The sequence below is a fragment of the Leptonychotes weddellii genome, chromosome 15 (genome assembly GCF_054177405.1).
Source record: "Leptonychotes weddellii isolate Sample4059 chromosome 15, ASM5417740v2, whole genome shotgun sequence".
Classification (NCBI taxonomy): Eukaryota; Metazoa; Chordata; class Mammalia; order Carnivora; family Phocidae; genus Leptonychotes; species Leptonychotes weddellii.
This window is the reverse complement of record NC_138383.1, coordinates 49645041-49669342: the sequence shown is the minus strand read 5'-3', so window position 1 is coordinate 49669342 and position 24302 is coordinate 49645041. Positions and strand designations below refer to the sequence as shown.

The 24302-nt window shown below is 59.8% G+C and overlaps 1 protein-coding gene across 10 annotated transcripts; it reads right to left on the bottom strand.

Annotated features, from left to right (window-relative positions):
• Positions 1-1327: 1327 nt before the first annotated feature.
• On the bottom strand, positions 1328-23329 carry DLG4 (discs large MAGUK scaffold protein 4). 10 transcript variants are annotated; one of them, XM_006738925.3, is made up of 21 exons: positions 23155-23329; positions 22864-22904; positions 14119-14184; positions 10611-10664; positions 10415-10465; positions 10098-10222; positions 9830-9999; positions 9566-9702; positions 9272-9416; positions 6894-7189; positions 6698-6800; positions 6429-6543; positions 5367-5543; positions 5137-5173; positions 5021-5048; positions 4844-4891; positions 4627-4728; positions 4154-4326; positions 3124-3233; positions 2499-2590; positions 1328-2283 (listed from the first exon to the last, which is right to left on the bottom strand). In XM_006738925.3, exons 5-21 carry the CDS (start codon positions 10442-10444, stop codon positions 2177-2179), a joined length of 1995 nt encoding a protein of 664 aa, XP_006738988.2. In that variant the 5' UTR covers positions 10445-10465; positions 10611-10664; positions 14119-14184; positions 22864-22904; positions 23155-23329; the 3' UTR covers positions 1328-2176. The 10 variants fall into 10 exon arrangements, 9 of the variants coding, with proteins under 9 accessions (XP_006738988.2, XP_081661957.1, XP_030889985.2 ...); XM_081805831.1 differs by having other exon boundaries at positions 10415-10474; positions 14020-14184; positions 23155-23328; XM_031034125.2 differs by having other exon boundaries at positions 10415-10474; positions 23155-23328.
• Between the last annotated feature and the right edge of the window lie 973 nt (positions 23330-24302).

The following is a 24302-nucleotide window of genomic DNA, read 5'->3' as shown; positions in this document are numbered from 1 at the left end:
CTTCTGCACCCAGCAAAACATCAGAGTCACCTGGGAGCTTTCCTGAAACGCAGACCCCCGGGGGCCTACCCCCAGGAGTCAGTGGGCTGGGTTGTTTAGAGCCCTGCACATTAGTTTGTGTGGGGTGATCCACGGACAGGACCACTGTCCTAGATCTCTAGCACGCTCCTTGGATCAGCTTAGGCCCTGGGGTGGATCTTTTTCGTCCAACTCTTAACTTCTGCACTGTTCCGGGCTTAACCATCTCAACTCTTAGCACCCTCCACCTCAGCCTCCCCCCTTGGGGCCCCTGAATCAGAGGGAGCCAGCAATGGTTCATGGATGCTGCAGCTGAGGTCTTCCCCGCAGGGGCCTATCAAGCATATGAACAGCGGCAGAAGAAAAGCCAAGAACCGATACCCTACACAGGAGCATCTGAGAAGCTTCAGCGAGGCTTAGGGTCAGGAAAATCTGACTCCCTAAAAGAACCAGAGCTTTTTTGCTCCTTTATAAGAAAGAACTAGGTAGGGGTGCCTGGGTGGCTCAGTTGGTTAAGCGACTGCCTTCGGCTCAGGTCATGATCCCGGAGTCCTGGGATCGAGTCCCACATCGGGCTCCCGGCTCAGCGGGGAGCCTGCTTCTCCCTCTGACCCTATCCCCTCTCATGCTGTTTCTCTCTCTCTCTCAAATAAATAAATAAATAAAATCTTTAAAAAAAAAAAAAAAAAAGAAAAACTAGGTAATGGACCGTTTCCTTTTTTGCCCTGTCTACCACCAGGAAGCTCAGAGAGCATATTTCCCCTCATAGCTACTGCATCTGTTTTGTTTTGTTTTGTTTAAATCTTTGGTATTGAGGTTCCATTCTCCTACCCTGATTATTGGCAAAGCTGCTTCGAATCTTTCTATAGAGATGAGACATAAAGAAATCTAGTAACGGCATTTCTTATCAACCAAATCTCTGTAAACCTCACTGCCAGAGCCCAGCTCTGTCCACAACTCTATGAACCTGAACCAAGAAAGTTTCTTCTATATTTTCCTTTCGAGAGCGTCATGCTGCCCCAGACGGCCCAGAGAAGTGATCAGGGCTGGGCCAAGTTTGCAGGGACCCTATACCGGTCTGGTGTCTTTCTGGGTCAGTGACTTTGGACAGCGCCTCCAGCCCTTCCCAGGCCCATACTTCACTACTGACTCAGGGTCCCTGGTTTCAGGTTCCCTCCGAGACCCCTTTCAGGGCACTCTCCCCTCTCTGGGCTGGCGTGAAGAAGGATCTGACTACCAGGCCCATCCCTACGCTCCCACCCTGACTCCCTCCTCACCCACGTCCCAAATAACCAGGCCACACACCAGGTTTCAAGTATCTGTCTCTTCCTTTCACTCTCTCAAAAGAAAAAAATAAATAAATTGCAGAAGGCGGCAGCATTTCCAGTCTTCCCCTGGCTCCCAGATGCCCGACCCCCAACCCCTGCCCCCCACCCTCCCTCCCACACTCCCACTCCCTAGACCCATCCCTCCCCTTTCCCAAAAAAAAAATAAAATAAAATAAAATAAAAAATAAATCCCAGGAAAAAAAAAAAAAGCCACAGTTAGACCTTCCACTCATGCAAACCAGCAAAGAAAAAAGGTGGGGGGCGTGTGGAAGGCAGGGGGCCCACAGCAGGGTCCCCCCACTTATCCCCCCAAAAAACCACCTTTGAGAAGAAAAAAAAAATGGGAAAAAATAAATGCTAAACCAAGGGACCTGGGGAGTTCTGACGGGGGCAGGGGGGCCCCAGGCCTTGCCTCAGGAGAGAGAGGAGGCCTGTGGCCCTGCGTCCCTGCATTGGGGTGCTCCTTGAGGGGGCCCTGACTTCTGGAATGTGTGTGGGAGAAGGTAGGGGAGGGCAGGCGGCCCCTGCTGGGCTTGTGTGTGCGCTGGGGGTGGGCAGGGGCTCAGGTCCTCAGGAGCACGGGCTCGGGACCAGGAGCCCGGCTCCCCACCCCAGACCCCAGGTTCCTGGGGTTCCGGAGCCCAGTTCTGGGGTGCGGGGATACATGCAGGGGAGTGTCCCCCCTCCAGGGCTGGATCCAGTTAGAAAGGAAATAAATAAGAAGGGACGGGAGGGAGGCTAGGGGGCGCGAAGGGCTTGGGCAATTCAGTCCAGACCAAGGGGCCCGCATGAGGGAGGCGGGGCGAGTCCAGGCCACGCCAGGGCGGGAGTCAGAGTCTCTCTCGGGCCGGGACCCAGATGTAGGGGCCTGAGAGGTCCTCGATGACACGCTTCACCTTGTGGTAGATCTCCTCAAAGCTGTCGCCCTCCACGATGGCTGGGGGCGGGGGGAGCAGGCAGTGAGGCTGGATGCCCTCCGAAGAGAGCGGCGCGGGCCCAGGGCATGGGGTACCTTTGCCTCAGACTCCAGGCCATGAGCTGCGGGGCCGCACCCACCCAACGAGGGCCTCTTTCCAATCCATCCACCCGGCGCAGCCCCTCGGCAAAACCTGAGCGGGCGGGCGGGGGGGGGGGGGTGCACGGCGGTCTCACCTGAGAAGCACTCTGTGAATTCCTGCTCCAGCTTGGTGGCTCTGTCGAAGGCTTTGCGGGCTTGCTCCTCTGTGATCCGCTTATTGATCTCTCTGTGGACAGCGAGAGAGATGCGCACCTGAGTGTGGGTCCCACCCCACCTTTTACCTCCTCCGTCCAGGGACCTGACGTGGTCACCACTATTTTCTCATTTGGAGCACGTAGCAGAAAACACAATTCCCGATATCCTCCGGGGTCGCGATGACCACCCCCCACCCCATGACCCACCCCAGCCGGGTGTGGCCACTCTGGGGACCTCTCCAGAGCCTCATCCTTCCAGCCTTCAGCCCCAATGAAGGCACCAGACTCTAACTCCCAACAGCCCGAAGGCCCTGGCTCGTCCCAGCAGGTGTATGCCCCAGGGGCTGCTGGGAGTTACAATGCTGCTCAGCCGAAGGCTGGAGAGGAAGGGAAAGGCCTGGGATTCCCTGCATCCTCTGGGCTCCAGCTCCAGGGGCAGACCCCCCTCGAGGGCTGCTGGAGCTGCTGTCCCAGGTTCTGAGGGAAGAGTTCAGCAGAGGCCTTCTGAGGCCCCGGGCCACAGGTGTGGGGGGCTAAAGGGGAGGCCCCCTGGGACCATACTCACAGCACATTCTCCAGGGAGCGGGGGCGGATGAAGATGGCGATAGGGTGCAGGTGGGCCGCCTGCAGCCGCCGCACGGCATTGGCCGAGACATCGAGGATGCAGTGCTTCCCCTGGGGGCAGGCAGGGTGGGCGGAGGGGGACCAGCAGGTGGCGGGCAAGGACAGACAAGAGGTACCGGGACAGGACACAGGATGTGGAAAAGTGGGGGATGGGAGGTTGGCCAAAGGGGCAGCGACATGGATGTGAAAAGACAGGTGAGCAGGGAGTCAAGGTGGGAAGGGAGTACAGACAGAGCGAAAGACAGAGAGAAAAAGGAAGGGGCAGACGGAGAGCAAAGGGAGAAGCCAGCACAGGAGGAGGGGGTTGGAGGGAACGAGGGAGGGGTGAGGGACAGGCAGGATGGGGGCCCAGAAGATGGGACAGAGCAAGGCCAGAGGGGCAGCAGTGAGCAGAGAGGGAGTGTGGAGGGCAGGAGCAGGAGAAAGGAAGGGGAATGGAGAGAGGAAGTAGGATGGGGGGGCAGACAGAGGACAGACAGATGGAAGAAACAAGGAGAGACAGGTGGGAGAGAGGAGAGGCAGATGGAGAAAGGAGCCATGGAGGGAGAGAGGGCAGGGTGGGGAGGGGGGGAAAGGAGGAGGCCGAGGAGCAGAAGAGGGGGGTGCAGACCCCCGGGAACAGGCCAAGGCAAAGGGCCACAGGGGGGCGGGACAGAGGGAGGGACCAAGTTGGGGAGGCCAAGCCACCAAGGGCAAGGCCAGGGGAAGAGAGGAGAAACGGGGCAAGGAGGAGGGAAGGGGAGAGGAGGGGACAGATGGCAGCGAGGAGTTTGGGGTCAGGCAGCGAGCGAGGGAGGGCGGCAGGGGGAGCAGGCGGTCAGACAGAGTTGCCCAAGAGGAGAAGGAGGCCGAGGAGGGAGTGGAGACCCAGCAGGGAAAGAGACAGAGAGAGAGAGAGTTAGAGAGAGCTAGGGAAGGCCATGGGGTGGGGAGAGGGGAGGAGGAAGAGGCCGGGCGCCCGCAGGTCCTACCTGCTCGGCCACCTCCCGCACGGACTGGACGCTCGTCCCATACAGATGGCTGTTGTACTGGCCGGCCTCGATGAACTTGTGCGCCTGGATGTCCTTCTCCATTTTCTCCCGGGAGGACACGAAGTGGTAGTCCCGGCCATCTATCTCGTACTCCCGCTTGGGCCGCGTCGTGTCTGCCAGGAAGTCAACCCACCCCCCGAAGGTCTAACCACCATCCCTCCAGCGGAAAGCCTGTTCCTTCGTGGAAGGCGGCTGCTGGGGAGACCAGGACTGCGGGGGAGGGCAGCACTGCCGCCCCCAGACCCCCTCTCCGGGGCCCCCCCCCCGGTCCCCGACCTGGGAGCATGAGGGCAGCTGAGAAGCACCCCTTCTCTGAGAACCCCGGTGTCCTCCTGCACCGCGGCCCCTGCGGCCGCTCTGCCTGAGGTCCGGCTGGGCCCCGCCCCCACCGCCCCCTGGGCCCCGGCACTCACGGGGAACACAGGATCCGAACTTGTCGGGGAACTCGGAGAGCAGGTCATCATTGGCTCGGTCCTTAGTGGGCCCAAGGATGATGATGGGGCGAGCGTAGTGCACTGCGGACAGAGAGCCAGCTCAGGCGGACCGCGGGGCGGGAGCGGCCAGGGCGGGGGGCGGGGGGGGGGGTGCCGGCGCCCTCCCCCCCACCCGAGCAGCAGGGCTGGGACTTACCTTCCATCTGCGTCACCGTCTCGTAGCTCAGAACGGAGTCTTCTCGACCTAGTGGGAGGCAGGGCATCTGCGAGAGGCTCTGAGACAGGGGACTCGGGGCCCCGTGTCGCTTTCCTGAGGCTATCAAGAGAAGCTCAGGGCCCCCTCACCCTGGGCTGCCAAACTGACCCTACCTACCCTGTGATCCAGAGCTGGAGCCCCAATCCTGCGAAGAGAGAGCAGGCCACGTGGTTGGCAGAGTGCCGCCCCGTGAGGCCCCCGCTCCTCCCCCCCAGCTCACTCCCCCCACCTACCTTGGCCTTTAACCTCGACCACTCGCGTCGTTCAACCCTGTGGTGGACATGGAGGGATGGGACGGTAGGGAGGTGGCCGGCGAGAGGCCCTGCTCCAAAGGCTCACGGGAGGGACAGTGCGCGGGCGGACAGAGGCCCGCGCCCTCGAGGCTGCCCCGCCCCCCCCGCCCCCGCCACCTCTGGGACCTGAGCGCCTGCGGCAGGAGGGCTACAGGCCCCGGGAGCCTCACCGCCGTTTGCTGGGGATGAAGCCGATGTCATCCGTCTCGCTGTCGGAGTGGACCCGCCGCGCCTGCCACCACTCCTCATCGCTGGCGTCGATCACATGCAGCACGTCCCCGAAGCGGAAGCTCAGGGCCTGGCTCAGGAAGCCGCAGTCCTTGGTCTTGTCATAGTCAAACAGGGCCCTGGAGGGCGGGCGGGCGGCCAGCCGTCAGAGAGCCCGCCCGGGCCCCCAGACCAGGGGTGTGCAGCCGAGCGCGGGGGCTGACGGCCCTCCGACGGCGGGCGCGGGGACGGACTGCGAGGAACCCACAAACTGCGTGGGGATGGCGGTCCGCAGCTCCCATGCGCGGGACAGCCACAGGGGTGAGGGAGAAAAAGACCAAATTCCTGTCAGGCCGAGGGAAGGAGGACCACTGAGGCAGCCACGGGACTAAAGGGGAGACAGTCTGGGACCCGCCTGGGGGTGCCGGGGAGCCCACTGGCGGCCAGCGGGGAGGGGAGGGCCGAGCCAGACCCGCCTGGAGGCAGGAGTCCGAGCGGACCGGGCGCCAGGTGGCGAGCGAGGAGCATCGGTTCAGCTAGCCCGGGGGCACGGGGACAGCGGGGACAGCGGGGAGCCCAGTTCGGGTGCGGAGTGTGAGATGCCCGTGGGACATCCCAGGGGGCAGGTCCTGAAAGCAGATGGCCAGAAATGCAGGTCCGGACCTGCGGGAAGAGGTCAGGCCAGGGCGGACAGCACTGAGCACAGCGGTAGAGCCGCGGCCGGGGAGGGGGGCGGCCGTGCGCGCCGCCGGAGGGCTGGGGAGCCAGGAGCCACGGCGCCCACGAGGCCCCTGCGCGGCCAGCCAGTGACCTCCGCGTCCCCGAGCTGTGGAGGTCCCGGGGTGACCAGGGGCCCGAAGGCAGCAGGGTACTTGGCTCTGAGGCTATGTTCCAGCTGCTACGGGGTCATCTCAAACCGCTAACGTGTGCAGGGCAGTGGCAGGCCTGGGTGGGGAGCGGGAGGCAGGCAGGGGAGGGAGGAAGAGCTGAGAAGCAGAAGGAGCCCGGCCGGGGAAGCATCGGACCTGATGTAGAAACCCCGTTTGGGGTTGCTCCGCAGGGAGGCAGTCCCTGAGCCCAGGCTGCTGTTCATGAGCTGTTCCCGAAGGTCGTGGATCTTGGCCTCGAATCGGCTGTACTCTGGGAGAGGACAAGAAGGTTCCCGCACGCCAGCCCGGCCCACCGCCGCCCCCCTCGCCGCCCCGCCCCGCGCCCCGCGCCCCGCGCCCCGCGGAAGCCACCAGATCCGAGGACCATCCTCGGCCCGCACGATGGGGAGCCTGCGGCCTGGTACCTTCTGGTTTATACTGAGCGATGATGGTGACCGTCTGCCCCGCGTTCTTCAAGGCAATGGCAGCCTGCTCGTGGCTGGCGCTGCGGAGGTCGACACCGTTCACCTGGAGAGACGCAGAGGCTGAGCGGCCGCGGACGGGGACCAGGCTCTGCCCTGAGGGGAGGGAGGGCATGCGCAGAGGCTGGCCTTCCCTCACCGAGAGGATCTGGTCCCCCTTCCGCAGCTCCCCGCTGAGGTCCGCCGGGCCGCCGGCCAGGATAAAGGAGATGAAGATGCCCTCACCATCCTCGCCACCCACAATGTTGAAGCCCAGGCCCGTGGAGCCCCGGTGGATCACGATCCGCCGCGGTTCCCGGGGCACGTCTTCCTCCCCCAGCAGGTCCTTGGCCACCGGGGAGTAGCGCCGAGGGGAAGTCGGGGTCATGGCTGTGGGGTAGTCGGTCCCCAGGTAACTGCTGTGACTAATCTCATTGTCCAGGTGCTGGGAATAAGCTGGAAGAAGATGTGGGAGGAGGCATGAGATCGAGCGTCGTGAAGGGCAACGCCCAGCACCCCACCTTCTCCCTAGGCAACCAGGAGAGCAGGCTCAGGGCAAGGAGACATGATTTTGCCTGATGGTAGGGCGGGGTGAAGGGGGGGGCGCCCCATCCCAGCAACGTTGCGGGGCAGGAATTCATGTCCTGGGTGTGCCTGGGGTGGTCGAGGGGAATATGAATACCAGGCTTTGGGGGTTTTCTTTGCGGTTCTGTTTCTCAAATCTCTTAATCTATAAAATTCCTCTCTCTCTCTCTCTCGCTCCCTTTTTTTCCTCCTCTTGGCCATCCAGCGGTTGGGAAAACTAGGTCATTTGTCTAATAGACTTTCCCACTTTCTATTAGGCAGATTCTAATGGGGAAACCACTGCTAGCATCTTTAATGGTGTGAACATATTCCTCTGTTTCTCCTGTAAACTGGTAACTGGTTCTAGAGACTTTGTCAGACTCAAGTTCAATTCTTTTTTTGGCACAAATACTTCGTAGCCCATGCGGTAGAAATACACAGCTATGCAACGGGAGGCAAGACTATCTGGTCGTCTTAGGTGAGAACAATTGACAGGTTCAGGTGTGGTCAGCTGACCCCCCAATATTATGCTCCCCACCAGCCTTTCACCCAAGAACTTTAGAGGCCACTGAGGACCATTGCCTGGTTCTGATATTTCACTGGGGACTGCAAAATAGGATATTCTATATATATATATATATATAAATTTTTTTTTGGAGGAAGGGGCACTTATCAATAGGAATTATCCTACAAAGAACCTTTCCTTGGGGCGCCTGGCTGGCTCAGTCGGTAGACTATGGGACTCTTGATCTAGGGGTTGTGAGTTCGAGCCCCACATTGCATGTAGAGCCTACTAAAAAATAAATAAAAATTAAAAAATGGGCGCTTGGGTGGCTCAGTTGGTTAAGCATCTGCCCTTGGCTCAGGTCATGATCTCCAGGGTCCTGGGCTGGAGCCCCACATTGGGCTCCCTGCTTGGCTTCTGTCTCTCTCTCTCTCTCTCAAGTAAATAAATAAAAATGTAAAAAATATATATAATAAAAAAATAAAAAGAAAAAGAACTTTGCCATATCAACCATTTGGTAATTCTGAGGTGTGGTTTGTACAGGAAAGCGAGCATAAAAACCTCACTCTTTCCCTGCATTTGCCAGGTGTCCTAATGAATCCAAGGATGCCCAATTATTCTTAAGCATCATTATGATCTCATAGACTTTCACATAGTTATTGAGTTTTGACTGACTATCCAGTAGGAGCCCCTCCTGGGTCGTTAACACCACCTGGCAATCTTGGATCTCCTCACCACTTTCTGGGCCAAGATTTAGAATTGGCCCCTTCTCCAAGGAGCCTCGATTCACTTGGTACAATAACTACCTTTTATCACGTGAAGGAAAACTTCTGTGTTCCTGGTTTACTACGTTTTCACGTGAAAACAGAAGTTGAATTTCCTCAATGTCTTTCCCCAACATCTAGTTAAAACGAGCTTACGATTTTAGTCCCTCAATTGTTTAATACAACAAATCATATTGAAAAGTTTCCCAATACAAAACCACCTTCAGTTTTTCCGAAACAAACCCTACTCTGGATCAATATTACTCACCCCCAACCTGCCGCTGTGTTTGGTCTACAACGTGTCACTACAAACTTCCACGTCTCTACTCAGAAGCAAAATGGGGCCTATGCTTTGCTTTTCTTATGTTACCTCCGTGACCGTTTGAAATGCCCTCATACGACGAAACATGAACTTTTTTTTATCCTTTCTCTTGCTCAGAAGGAGCGTAGGAATTATCTATTCCTTGAAGATTTGAAAAACATGAGCCACAAAACCATCTGGGCCTTGGGCCTTCTGGGGAAGAGACTACTGACAATCTTTTCTAGGCCTTCCGCGGCGACTGATATTCCATCTATTCTCCAACCACAGAACAGGAGAGATGGTTCCTATTTGGTGGCAAGTACTGGAAGAAGAGCAGTCACCGGGGTGGCCCGGGGGTCACTGGGATGGGTCACGGGGAGCTTTGAGGGTTGGAGGGTGCTCACAGGTCGTGATGTCTGGGGGAGCGTAGCTGTCACTCAGGTAGGCATTGCTGGGCTTGGCCACCTTCAGGTAGACCACGTCATACGTGTTCTTCAGGGCTGCCACGGCGTCCTCATGCATGACGTCCTCCAGCCCCACGCTGTTGACCTGGGGCCAAGGAAGGAGAGAGCTCAGACGGAGCCAGAAACAGCGCCAAGACAGATGCACCGTGGGAACGGTGATGCGGAAGGCGGGGCCTGCCCAGGGCCAGGAGGCGAGCCCCAGGTGCGGGCTGGAAGAGGGATGGGGGTCCTCACCGCTAGAATCTTGTCCCCGATCTGCAGCCTCCCGTCCTTGTGGGCGGCACCCCCTTCGATGATCTTCGTCACGTAGATGCTGTTATCTCCAGGGATGTGCTGGTTCCCTACACCCCCTGCGATGCTGAAGCCAAGACCTGGATGGAGGGCAGGGCAGAGGTGGGCGCCCCAGTGCCCGGTGGCTGGGGAGCAGGCCTCGGCGCGGGGGCCAGTTGGGGTGGGCGGGGCGGGGCGGGGCGGGGCGAGACATGACTAGCTTACTACCTTTAGGGCCCTTGATGAGCTTGATCTCCATGAGTTTCTCAGCTGGGGGCTTCCGGCGCATGACATAGAGGCGGACAATGGAGCCCGCCTCCTTGAGGGCCTCTACTGCAGCCGAGTGGGTCACCTCCCGCACGTCCACTTCATTTACAAACAAGATGCTATCGTTGACCCTGGGGGCAGCAAGGTGGGCCTGAGCCAGGGCCTTCGTGCCGCCCTGGCCCTCCCTTTCCAGGGAACCGGCACCCTAACCCCTATCTCCTCTCCCCACCTGAGGCGGCCGTCCTGGGCTGCAGCCCCGCCAGGAATGATCTTGGTGATGAAGATGGATGGGTCGTCTCCAATGTGTGGGTTGTCAGTACCACCCGCGATGCTGAAGCCCAGACCTGAGTTGCCCTGGGCAGGAGGAGGGAAGGAGTGTCAGCCCTCCTCGCTGCCCGCGCCGGGCAAGGTGACTGTGGAGGGGGCTGGGGTTGGGGAGCCGTGGTCAGAGCAGGAAGGGGCAAGGCTAAGAGACGGGCCACAGGCACAGAGAGGAGCACTGACAGGGAGGCGTGGGGGCGACCTCAGAGTGGGGAGCCTGCTCACCCTTTCCAGTGTGATCTCCTCGTATTCCATCTCCCCCTCCGTCCCGTTCACCTGCAACTCCAGCACGGACCAGAAACACAAAAACAGTGAGACAGACACCCCTACCTGAGACCCGGCCCCCACCCTGTGCTGGGGCCCAGGCCCTCCCTCTCTCCCTCCTTCCTTCGGCAACGGCCCCAAAATCTAAACAACTCACATATCCTGGGGCTTCTAGGGTGTCTGTGTTGACAATCACAGGAGGAGAGTTGGCCTGTGAAGGGGAAAGGAGATGAAGAGCTGCCTGAGCCTAGGCTCAAGAGGAAGCCCGTCGTCCTGAGGGCGTCCCACCAGCCTGGTCACCCTCTCAGCCTCTTAACCAAGCCCGCTCTTGAAGCCTCCAAGGACCCAGCTCAACCTCCATCACAAACATGCACGCACCTGTGCCAAGCCCTACCTCTGCCCGGCCCAGGCCCCCTGCACGTGGAAGGAGGTGTCTGAGAAAGCGGGGAGGGAGGGAGAGACGGCCAGATGGGGGAGCAGCAGATGGTAAGGGGGGGCCGGCGAAGGGGGGAGCTTCTCACGGGATGTAACACCTCAGGGTGCGAGTGCCTTACGTACTACGCACATACACCCCAGTGCTTCCGTGTCCACCAGGTCCTGCCCCCCACCCCGGCCCCCCACCCCTGTCCCCGTCGGCTTGTCTACACCCAGAAACCTTGACAACCCTCCCTCAGATCTGCCCCTCACCTTCACACACATTTGTCCTAAACCCTGGGTCCCCGGAATCCGGGGTTCCCCCAGCGGCAGACCCCTCCTTCCCTCTCCCCCACCCGCCGGCCAATCCGCCCCTTCCTCTGAGGACTGTTGCCTAGCAACGGTATCTAAGCCCAGCCAAGGCCTGGGGAGACCCACCTCCAGAAGGCCCTGTCGCCAGGACAACGGGAGGGGGGAGAGGGGCGTGGCCTAGGGGCGACCAGACTCCCGAAGGCAGAAGAGATCCGCTAGCCCCGCCTCTCCTGCCCTGGGCCCCGCCCCCCGATGGCCCTGCGAGAGCGGTCCAGGCTGAAGAGGTTGGCGGGCGCAGCGCATCCTGGATAGCCCCTTTGGCCCTCCCCTACGCCCCTCACCCTACGCAGGGCACAGGACGTCAGGAAGGGGGAGTGGTGAAAGACATCCGGGTCCTATCTTCTCATCTACTCCCCCCACCCCACTTCATTCGGTAAAGGGTTAAAGTGGGGCGTGCCCAGGTCCTGACGTCAGTCGCCTCGATGCAGCAGGGTCTCTAGACTCTGGGGCGGGGCCAGCTTTCGGCCGGTCCTAGGGGCTTCCCCAGTTGCCAGGGCAACCGAAGCCCCGTCTCCATGGCAATGGGGTAGGCGGCCAAGAGCTTCCTTCCGGGGTCCCCCACCTATCTCCTCCTTAAACAAATATTTATTTGGAGCCTACCAAGCGCAAGGCACTCATCCCGGATTCCCCAGACTCTTTGCTATCCCCCTCCGAAAGGGCCCCTCCTCCCTCCTACTGCTGTTTCTCAACACTACACATTACTTCTCAACTCTGTCACAGATTTCATTTCATACCCATAAATCTATTAACACCACCAACCTCCGACCCTTCAAATCTCAGCAAACGCTGTTATTCAACCAATGGCCACTGACTGCCCAAATCTCATCCACGTGGCCGTTCTCCATCCCACAGCCCATCCTCAATCCCCACCCCACCCTTAGCCTAGAGCCTCCTTCCCTGGGAGCCTCCTCCTCAACTACCTTCATATGCTTCCCATCCCTCTCTCTACAGCATCCCACACCCTCCAACCGTATCCCTGTCCCACCCTACAGTTTCCACCTTTTAACCCAGCCTTGGTCCTCATCCTCAGCCCCCGGCCAGTCCGTATCCCCCACTCCAGCCCCGACCCCCCTCAGCGTCCATCCTAAGTTCTGACTTCCTAGAGATCAGCACCACTCTCCCTTATCCCAGCTTCAAACCCCCCAGATTCTGTCCCCAAATCACAGTCGTTCGTTCTCAATTCCACCCCCCCCATCTCCTCTGGTAATCGAGGCTTCTCTTGTCCCCCAGGTCAGGCCTGGTCCCCAGACGTTGCCTGGCTGGCTCAGGACCTCCAGCACTCTACCCTCCGCTTCCCTTGCTTCCAGAGCCCCGATCCCAACACTCACTAGCCTGAGCCCACTACCACCTCACACACCTCCCTCTCCCATGTCCCCTCCCCAGGGACTTCATGGCCCCATCCCGCCAAGAGCATGTCCAGTCGGCCTTCCTCCTCTCCCTGGTCCACAGGACACTCTGTGCTGTCTCCTCTCCTCCAGGGCCTTACTTCTGTTCCCCTCCATCAGCTCTTCCTGGGTCCTGACTTCACAGCCTTGCCCGGTCCGTCCCTGGCCCTGGGGCCTCTGACCCTTTCGTGGCCCTCCATTTTGCTCCAGCCCAGAGAATGGTCTTCCCTTCCCTCGGAACCGCTCTTCCTCACCCCAGAACGTACCGCTGCCCCCTCCCTGCCTCCTCATCCCCAGGCTCAGAAACCTCCTCCAGGTCTCCTCTGGTGAAATGTCAGCAGCCTCCCCCCTTCCCAGGGCATCCCTCAGGATTCTGGAATCCCACCCCTGCCTGTCACAGCCTGCCTGGGGTCTTCCTTCCTCCCCATCGTGTGCCCCCCAGGAAAGGAGACTGAAGGGGAGCACAGTGGGCCGGAGAAGGGGAGGTCTCAGAAACAGGTCTCCCCGGGATGGGAGATGGAAAACACAGTGCGAGCACAGAGGAGGAGGGGAAGGAAACAGGCAGTGGCAATAATGGGGGGACAGGAGGGACCCGAAGAAGAAAAGCTCGGTGGGGGGAGGACGAGAGAGAGGTGTGGCTGGAAAGCAGAGAAGGGAGGAGGAGGGAAGGGTAGCTGCGAGAGGGAGAGCCGGCAGCCCGACCAGGAGGGCTGAGCAGCGCGGAGGGCCTGAGCTGGGGCTCGGGGAGGGAGCAGGAGAGAGCGTGGGAGGAAGAGAGAGACAGCATCCAGAATCAGCAGCCAGCCAGCGGGAGGGAAAGGCGGGGAGGAGGGGAGCAGAGGCTGGGGCCGGGGACCGAGACAGAAAGGCCCCACGACTGGGAGTCTCCGACCAGACAGATGGAAAGGGCTGGAGACGTGGGGACACGGAGAGCCAGGCCCAGAGGCCGGACGTGGAGGGAGGAGGGGGACAAGGGACTAGAGCAAATGAGGGCAGCAGGAGCTGGGAACAGAGCTCAGGACACAGAAAACGGAAACGGAGGTGGGGGTGTGAAGGAATGAAGACGGCCTGGCGTGGGGAGCATCCTGGGGGTGCACCCATCTCAGCACACGTGCGTGCAGGTACGCGCGCGCGCACACGCACGCACACACACCCAGGCTTTAAGCTCCACACCCACTGTCACTTGTCTGGCCTCTGTGTCTCCTCGGTGGGAACGAGGTGTCTCCGTCCCCCCCCCGCCCGAGCGCCCCCTCTCCAGGCCCCAGGAGCCCAAGGCCCAGGCGCCCCGTCCCAGCCTCCTCCCACTATGGCTCTCGCCCTACCGGCCCGTGGGGGTGGTTGCCGCTCCGAGGCTCCGCGGGCCGCACTGGGGAGGGGGCCGCCTGAGTCTCCTACCTTGAGGGGGGAGAGGTGGGCGTGGCCCACGACCCCGTGGACGGCCTCGAGGTGGGACAAGTTCCTCTCCGCCACGTGCACCAGCTCGGGGGCGTTTACCTGGTTGGGGAGGTGGGCCGGGCTGTGCTCCAGAGGGGGCGTGTCTTCATCTTGGTAGCGGTATTTCTGGGGATGGGGACGGAGGCGTCACTGGGGCCGGCCCAGGGCCTCGAGCTCCAGGCTGTCCGCCCCGCCGCCTCCTCTCCCCCCCTCCCCCGCCCCCAGTGCAGTGCGGAAGGCCCCGGGGCCAGACCAGTTCCTCCCCTCCCTCTCCCCCAGCCCCTCTCCCGCCTAGGCCGCCACCTCCCGGCTCGTCCCAAATCATCCCAGCCCCTCCCCCAACGCCCCACGTCCCAGGCCCCGGCCTTCCCCCCCGGCACACCCCTTCCTCCGGCCTCCGTTTCTCCCGCCCCGCCCAGGCCTTCAGCTTCAAGCCCCTGTCACATCATCGCCGGCCCTCTGACACTCCGTACCCCCCACTGTCGATGCCCATCCCCAACTTCTCTGCTTCCCTCGTCATCTTCACCCCACTCCCCATGTTTGCAAGCTCCCTCCTCCATACTCCAACCGCAGCACTCCCCCCACCCTATCTCACTCCCACCCGCCCTCCCGGCCTCAGTCTCCCCACGGCAGCCTCTACCCCGAGAGCACCCGGCTCTCCAGCACCAACATGCCAGAGGCAGGGACCGCAGTCAGGCCCTTCGACTGGCAGGTACTTGGCATCAGCCCCCCAGGCAGGACGAAGCTGAACTCGTCCAGCTCTTCTTCCACTGGCCCCGCTGGTTCCCAAGTGGTCCGCAAAGGGGCCCCCGGGCATCTGGCTCCTTCCCCACAAATGCCCACAGCCCAGCCAGCTAATCGGATACACTAGAAGGGGACGGAGAAGGAAGGGGGAGGAAGGGAGGCAGCAGGGCTCAGGAGGGGGGCAGGGATGGGGGTCGGTTCCAGGTTGGCTGACTGGGGAAGGGGGTAGAGCGCAGAGTCTCAGAGTCCATTCCCAGTCTCCCTCTGGCTTTTAGGGGTGTGAAACCCAACATGACCCCTGACTCCCTTCCCAACTGACCACCAGCCATCTCACGGGGCCTCCCATGCTACCCTGACAAGGACACCAGTAAATGAGATTAACTAGGGCCAGAGAGAGAGGAAAAGGGCAGCTGGAGACGGCAGTGAAGGGCCTCCCGCAGTGAAGGGCCTCCCACACCGGCCTCTGCCCTCACACTACTCCCCTCCTCAGGAGCCAGCCCCCACAGAAGCAGACCCTCCCAAACTGCAAGTTCAGGGAAGGAAGAGGAGGGTACCAAAGGCAGGGCTCCCTCAGAGACTAGAGAAGACAGAAGACACCCCCCCACCCACACACACACACCACCGGACACATAGGTAAAGAGAGAAGGCAGAAATCCCCTCTCAAAAAAGCATCCGAGAAGCTGAGTCCCCCAACACTGGGAGGGCAACAGTTGCAAGATCCAACTGGAGAAAGCTTATCAAGGTCAATGCCCGATGCCAGAGTAGGATCCTGAAAATTCGGAGGATGTAACCCAAGTTTGGCTGTAGCTAAGGGGGCAGCAAGAGAACGGGTGGGAAATGCGGCTGGTGACACAAAGCCTCTCCCGCCCAGGACAGAGGGATGAGGGGCAAGAAGGGCCTCTAAGAAGGAAAACAGGGGCTCATCAAGATACACTCAGTTTCAAGACCATGGGCACAAAAAGTAGAGAAGAAGGAAAAGTGGGAGGGGGGGCGCAGAATAAGCTAAATAGTCCCCCCCCCAAAAGGCTGGGCCATCTTGGATAACAGAATCCCATGACTTGAAAGAGATTGTTCACTCCACACCCTGAAACGGTGGTCTGCAGCCTGGACAGCGCCCCAGAACTGGGGGTCTGGGGGGAGGGAAGGAAGCAGCTTCCCCTCTCTACTTCCCAAGAGTCCCACACCCTGCGTGGTCATGAGGCAGGGCCCAGGGTGGCAGCTTCTAGTTTCTCCCAGTCTAGGGGAGGGTTCAAACCCACTGCCCCTCCATCTTCAGCCCACCTCACAGAGAAAAATCCCTGAATCTGATGAAGCAATGTCAGGGTGCAAAGAAAGAAAATGGAATCGCAGACATTCATCGTTTATGCTAGAGAGGAAATGAAGGTAAATTTTTATCACAGTAAGACTGCAGACACCTCTCCCTGCCCCACCCCCATGGGGGGGCTGTCTAGTTCTAAGGAAAAGACTCCCCCGCATTAGAAGACAATGTGAGGGAAATGGGGCACAAGGGAAGGGTACCAAAGTTCCCAGAATGTGGCTGAAGGAGGTTAGGGCCTATGTTCAGTCCTGGGAAATTTTCGGAGAACTGTACATGTAGTAAGGGGAGGTGGGGTAAAGAACCGTCTGGAGGAGTGGGGGTGGGGGAGAGTAATTCCCAAACTGCGAACTGGGAGGTGGGGGTCCGGGTCAGCACCTCTCGGTCCCAGATTACAGGACCACTAAAGCACGACAGGCAGGAAAGGAGGATGCCCTCTTTTACCCTACTGGGGCTCTGGGCCCGAACGGCGACAGCTCAGATGCCACTGGGACCAAGTCTGAACCCCCAATACATTAGGGCATAGGCAAGTAAAAGGCCTGGGGATCGCTGTTGTTCCTTCCCCCTTGGCCCTCTCATCACTGAGCCCCAGCTGCACAGAACGACCTGGAACGAGGCTTGCACCCCCAAAAGAGGGGTGTGAGTGAAAGTGGGGATGTTGATAAGAGGGGCGACCCCCTGCGCCTGTCCGCGAGACACTGCAACCCAGAGACCCCGCGCCAAGCAGAAGGAAGAGCGACAGCACTTGAAGCTTGCACCCTGAGATTTGGGGGGTCCGGGAAGAGGGGAGCGGGGCCGGAGCCCGTACCGCGGCACGTACCACGCAGAGACACATGGAGGCGAATCTGTTCCGAGCCGACATGGAGAAGGGGAGGGGGACTGAGGGGAGGGGGCGGGTGGGAGAGCAAGGGTCCCAGGGTTGGGGAGGGGGAGGGGCAGAGGGGCGGGGGCTGCGGCGGACGCGGCGACTGGAGGCTGCGGCCGGAGGGGGGGGGGGGACGGCGCCTGCGCAGTGCGGGAGAGCGTCACGATGGGAGCGAGGGGGTGAGGGGAGACCCTCTTAGCCATCAACTTCCCAGGTTCCAGCTGTTTCTTTGTGGACTTCACCTTCCACCGCATACTCCTATTCCGACCCCTCTACAGATTTACCGATTTACAGCTGTAGTTCTCACCTAATCTCCTGCCCCTAAAATCACCAGGCCCCTAACTACTCCCAAACCTCACTGGACCACTCATCTCCACCGGACTCCCAAGGTGCGGGAAGGAAGAAGCACTTCTCTCTCACTGCAGAGGGACCCCCCCACACACACAAAGGATCTAAAATGCCTCCCACAAGCCCCTCCCCAAAGATCGTTAATGCAGACAGCATCCCCTCAGATGCCAAGACATCTCCTATTCTAATAAGCAGTCCGGCCCCACCTGATAGCCAGGCAATGCTTTTCAAGCGTCCCCTCAACTTAAACTGCCCTTTAAGTCATCCCTTTTAAAATCATATCCCCTAATCCGCCCACAGAGACCTTGAAATTAGTGCAAATATTACCCTTGCTCTCATGTAAACATTCAAACAAGCAGTTTTCAAATTCGTTTGGGGTCCCCTGTCCAAATCCCTGCATCTAATGAGATACTCCTGATTTTCCAGTAGGCCCGCCGCGGGTACCACCAGCGGTTTGGCTCAGTGGAAAGAGCATGCAACTCTTGATCATGGAGTCGTGAGTTCGAGCCCCAGATTGGGAGTAAAGATTACATAAATAAATAAATAAACTTAAAAAAAGAAAAACTTAAAATATATATATATCACCAGACCCCAATTTCTGGAGTACTTAATGTATCTTAAAGCTGACCGTCCAAATTCAATTGCAGTCTCTTCAATCTATTCCCAAACCTTTAGAATAAGAAATACTTCCCTATCCCTTTTCTTCACTCCTCATGTTCATACATTACTCCTTTTTCTGGCTGCCCTTCCTACATCTCACCATCACCTTCATGAATCTGAATTCCAACTTTGTTAGAAGAGTGCTCCCAAATATAACTATCTCCCCCACATCCAAGCCTCAAAAAATATTCACCTAAAGTAAGATCTGGCCTGCAACTGGCAGTGACCCACAAATCTTCCAGAACACCTCAAAACGACTGCCTCTGAGGTTTGCATTTTCCCCAAACAACTGACCCTGAAAGCATCTCTCCCAAATGTTCTCCCATTAAACGCCCACCTTCCCAGCTCTTAGAGCCCAGTGAGCAGCCTCCTCAAATTTGCCTCTCGGACATCTGTATAATGCCCACACAGGGCAGAGAGGACGGACTGCCCTAGAACCTCGCCTATGTCCCTCTCTTCCCTTCCCGTTGATCGGAATCTGATGGGTGCGCCCCCGAGATGACCCCTAATGCCCTAGTTTCATATCTGGATGGAATGCTCGGATCCTCAGAGGGAGCCCAAGCGGAAAGGAGCTGAACTCGAAATTCCTTCTAGAATAGAAAATGCACAGGCCCTAGTTCTCCACCAGTGGGCGCTGTGGCCCCTTAAGACCCTCCCCCATCCCCCATTTCCTTTTTCCCTCCATTTTCCGTTTCCCTGTTGCCTGGCAACGCAGCAATCAAGGCCTTTGCTGTCGCCTAGCAACCGTCTCCCTGGAACATAGAGCTGAGGTAGGAGGTTGTGGTCTGATGAAATGTGAACAGGCCTCCATCTTAGGAAAACTGAGACGTCAGATCGCCCAACCCTCGGATTCTCCTTCCCAAAGACCCCCCCGCACCCCGCAGTTCCTTAGACAACAGGCCCCCCCAAACCCCGTCTCCTCTGGGCACATGGGACCACGCCACGCCCCTGCCGGGTCAGCCCCGCCCTCACTTCGGGCAGGTCACCCGGCCCTCAGGCCCCGCCCCTTCCCGAGGGTTGCTGCCCGTCTCCCTCGATAGAGTAAGCCAGACCCCACCCACCTGCCTCCAGGAGACCACGCCCCCGTCCACTTCCCGCCCATTCGCTCCCCCGGCCTCGCCCACACGGTCCCTCCGCCACGCCCCTGTCCGCCAATGAACGAGGCCCCTGGACACCCTGCCCCGCCCCCGGCATCTCGGCTGGGCCCAATAAGGACCACCCGGAGGGTTTAACCGCTTCGCCTCCGGGGCTCCAGCCCAATACCCCCGGTCTTTCCCCGCTCTCCCCCCTCCCCCACCTGTTCTGCTCCGCCCTCCGACACCCGCGCCCGGCCCTCAAGTCCGCCACGCAACTTCAGTCGTCGCCGGTTGCCATGGCAACGGCGGCAGCAGCGCGGAGAGAAGGGGGAGGGCCGGGGGCGGAGTGGGAGAAAGAGATTCTCAGAGACAGACACGGGCAGAGACCCCGGCGCGGAGTAAGCCTAAGTGATCGCTCGGAAGGCAAGAGTTAGCGCAAAGCACAGGGCCTGGCGCAGGGCAGGCCTTCCACAAGTGTTCCCCAAATTACTGCGGCAGGAATCTAAATATAGGCAATGAAAGATGGAGGACACCCAAACGGGGCTGGGAAGCTCAACGACCGCAAAGCCTGAGCACCCCCTACCCCACCCAGCATGTTGGGGGCGGGGGGCGCTGCGGGGGTAGAGGGGGAGGGGGAAACAAGTGCCTCGTGCCCCCTGCTGGCTCCTCCTGGGCTACCCTCCGCTGCCCTGGATAGACAGGAACCACAACTCCCAACAGCCCCACGGACAGCAACCCTCTTACACCGAGGGCTCTTGTGCCTCAAGGCCTTATGGGAGTTGGAGTCCTCGTCCTCCCGAGACTGACAAGTTTTCCGGCCAAGGAATGTGGCAAGCCTGGGTCTCCTCCACGCCTCTGTAAAACCCCAAATGCATGACTGATCCTCTCTGCGCAAGGCTCCTTCCCTCGGGGATGCTCACCCTGGGCTCCATCGAAGAAGTAGGAGTCTGGATGGGAGACGAATAAGCTCCCCCTCCCAGAATAGCTTGCCAGGCAAGCCCCTCACCCTCGCTGGCACATGTGTGTTCACATGTTGGAAGCAGAGCCCACACATTCCAACTGGCTTTCTGGGTACACCTGAACACAAGAGACCACAGCCAGGGAACCTAAGGCTGAGGGGCGGGCTAAGGGCAGGAGATAGGGGAAGCAAAGGATCAGACAGACATTAAGGACACCAGGCCAGAGTAAGTGAGGCGCAAAAATCCCCTGAAACTCCAGGGAATGGGGAAAGCAGCAGCATGGGAGAAAGCCTGGAGCCCACAGAACTTGGGGGGGGGGGGGACAAGCAAGTAGCTCTGGAGAGGGTGTGGGGACTCAGGACCTGAAGGTCCTCGGGCTCCAGTCTCTTGCATCCATTGCTCACACGTGCACGATGCATGTGTACACACATGTGTGAGTTTGTGGCAGGGAACATGTGTGTCCTCAGCTCCCTCCCCTGAGAAGCTGCAGTTCCCACTAAATATAACCCCCTCCCCAGCCTGTGACTCACCCGGACCCCGCCTCCCCGGCCCCCACTTCCTGTCCCACCCCCCAACCCCCAGCTGCCTGCCACCCGCCCAAGCCTCCCTCCACACACCAGGCATCCAGCTTGCCAGTCCCAGAGTCTCACAGCCAAGACCTAGGTATTCTGCATCCCACCAGGAGCTTGCCTGTGCTCCCCATCCAAGATCTGCCCTTTCCAAGGCTCCAACCACAGGGACACCCTCGTCCAGTCCTCGACCGCTGCCAGCCCTGCCCTCCTCCAACTCCTTTCCACCCCGGTAACCTGAAATCCAGGTGTCCTCCCCCACCTTGATCCCAAGAGTCAGGGGTAAGAGGAACATTCTCCTCCATCTGCTCTTCTCCCTCTTCCTCAACAGGGGTGGATACAGTGTGGGAGGAGACAGGGATATTGAGCACCTGCCTGGGCCACCCCCAAATTCTGCACCACCCACCTGGTCCCCCTCCTCAAATCCCCCGTCTCCCGAAAGCGCTCATCCTCCTCCTCCTCAGGGTCTGGCAACCTCCGCTGCTGCAAGCTTCTCCCTCCCATGGGAGTACCCCAAATCCTCACCTCACCTGGTCCATTCCCTCAGGTGATCCTATGTCAGGCCCTAGCCCTCTGACAACTCCCAACAGTCCCCATTCTATAAGATTGAACCCTAAATGACCAGCTCCCTGTAATTGAGCATACCCCCAAATGTCTCTACCACGAGATGCTTGTTCTATACGCTGAAGGCCCACCCCTTCTCTGCCCGCTGACACCCCCAGACCAGTCAGGCACTCACAACCAACAACCGTCTACCCCCATGCCAAGAGCCCCCTGAAATTGGACAAGATACCTAGAAGCCAGTTTGTCCCCCAGGAGGGTAGAGAACCCCCCTCACACAGTCCACCTTCTAATGTACAAGAGCAAGATTCCCCTGTCAGCCAGGCTTCTTCTTAAATAAGTCTCCCTCAAACATCGTTGGTGAACCCCAAAACCCATTAGCCCCCCCAAACCACAAAACAGCCCAAATTTTCCATTTCTCTACAGGTACAAAGGGCTCACTCCAGGGGGCACCTGTGGCCAAACCCAGCATTATCTCAGATGTGAACCCCAAAACTAAATCATGACCCCCAAATACATCTTCTGATGCTGTCACTCCAGGGCCCCCAGCCCGAGATGAGGCCTGCCTAACCCCTCCCCACAAACTCATGCCCTCCTCCCAGTGTATAGCCCCCCCATCATGCTTACCTTGGTTGTCACTATACAGAGACAGTCCATGTTGGGGGGGCTGGCCGCGGCGGCGGGTAAGGGGCTCTGACTTCATCGGAGTTTCGTTCCTCCCCTCCGTGGGTTCTCACCCCTCCCCCCTCCGCACCCCACTTTTGCAGGGGGGGCCAGGATGGGGGGAGGGGTGAGAGGGGAAAGAGGGGGTTGGAGAAGGGAAGGGGAGGGGAACGTGGGAGGGAGGGGAAGGGGGCCCTAAAAGGGGGTCCCCAGTGGAGGGGAGGGGGCTTGGGGAGCACACCCCGATTCTCAGGAGGGGCGGGGGCACCGGGGGCTGGCAGCCCCGGAGTTCGGGGGCTGGGGCATGAGCTGGGGTGGGGGAGGGGAACTGGATTTCGGGGAGCCCCGGGGTAGGGGAGGGCCTTGCCTAACGGCCAGGGGCTAGGGGCCGTGGCGGGGGGAGTGGGGTGGGGGGGTCGGAGGCGGCAGCGGCCGAGGGAGCCGTGGAGCCGAGGAGGGAAGGGGAGAGAGGAGGAGAGAGGAAGCAGGGGGAGGGAGGGAGGGAGCGAGGAGCGCGGATGGGGGGGTGCCTTGGCCGAGTTAACTGCTTCGGTGCTGGCAGGAACCCGGATAACGGGAGAGGAGGGAAGTGCAGCAGCAGAGGGCCCCTGAGGCAAAGATGGAGGCCTGGCCAGGCACCAGCGCACGGAACAGAGACCAGGAGGATGGCTTCAGTTTCTCAGGGCAGCGAGCACCCCGAAGTGGGGCCGGGAGCACCCATGCTCCTTTCAGTACTGGGGGGGGGAGGGGGCCTGGCAGGGGGCAGGGCCTGAGGGAGGGGGGCTGGCAGGAGGGGATCCCCGGGCGGGGGGCGAGTTCTCCCTCAGGAAGCCTGAAAAGTAATTCGGTCCTGGACTCTTTAGTGCCTGAAACTGGGGCCCAGGAAAGCGGGGGTAAGCAGGAGGAAGAAGGGGCTACAGGACGGGGGTGGGGGAGAGGAGACTCAGGAGTTTGTCCCCAAGGCCCCCAAGTCGTCAGTGTGAGCTCAGCTGTCCAGCCCTGCCTGCCCGCTCCCTGAGGAAGCGGCCCCACCTCACCCCCTTACCTGGCTCTCCGAGATGGAAGCCTCATAAAAGTCCAGGATGTCTGTCACCAGAACAGAGCTGAGTTACCCTCCCCCACCCCTGCCGCCCTGGCCACCCCTGCCACCATCTCGCCTCCTGGTGTCTGGTAAGGGAGGAGCTCCTCCAGCCAGGACGGCTGGATCCTGATGGAGGACGGTCAGGACGACTGACCCCTGCTTGGACTCCTGCTTGCCCCCAAGTTCGGTCACTGCCCTAGCAGGCCCAGGCCAGCCCTTTCCACCACTGCCCCTCAGAAAATTGGGGCTACTCACCCAGCAAGGCCTGGAAGAGGTCACTGTGCAGCACGGTGAGGAGAGGGGGTGCCCATCGCAACAGTGGGGGGGCCAGGAGCCAGAGGGCTGAGCGGGGAGCTGGTGAAATGCAAGTGAGGGAGGAGGGGGTCAAGGAAGAGACAGGGGGACCAACACATTCATCTTCCCCAGCCTGTGCCCTCTCGCCCCAGAGTCTATGGGAAGGTTCAGGAGAAGGGTCCCCGAATCCCAACCCCCAGCCCACCCCACTCCGCTCAGCCCCCAGGCCTTTCCTCCACAGGACTCTCGAGTTTCACCTCTGGGTCTCTCGGACATCTCTCCCCTCTGACTTTAATCTCCCTAATCCGCAGGGTTGGAGCTGAGCTGCCTCCCCACCCAGTTCTAGCTGTTAGCTGAAGTGGGCAGTCCCATCCTTCCCTTGGCTCCTCGCACGCTGGCCTCTCTCCCCAAAGCCAGGGGTGAGTTTGCTACACTTCCCAGAGGAACTGGGGACGGGGGCCACCCCCAAGGAGGCTCCTGCAGCCCCAAAGGAAAGGCAGGTGAGCCCAGATCTCTCCTCCTGGGTGTGTCCCCAGTAAGGATGGTAGGGCAGAGGTATAAATTACCTGGGATTCCTTGACCTAGGGATAGAGAAGTAGGTGTGTGTGTGAAGGGGGGGTGGGGGGGAAGATGAGAATTCCTACAGTTCCTCTCAGGCTGGGAAGAATCCAGTATGTCAGAGGTCTAGCCTAAGCACAGAGTCTTAGGAAGGAACAAGGGCACAGAGAGACGAACAGGAAGATCTCAGAGGCCCTAAAGGGGAGGCAGTGAATTTGAGGAGGGGAGCAGGGTCTCCTGTGAAAATTCAGGTGTTTCCAAAGTTAGTGACACCTCCTAGGTCTCAGAAGAATATGCTTGGGTCCCCCCTCCCCACCATGTCCCTCCTCTTCGTGTTGATGGAGACGAATTTCACAAGGGACCCCGAAGGGTTGTCTTTCCCTCCTTCTGCCTCTGGCATTTATCTTACACTCCTTTCTCCCCACCTATCCCTTAACAACTCCACCTGGGAAGTCCTCCTTTTGGTCTACCCTCCATCCTTCTGGCTGCAGTCGCCTAAGCTCCTCCCTCTTCCGCCCCAGCCTATTCCATCACCCCTTCCGAAGGCTACA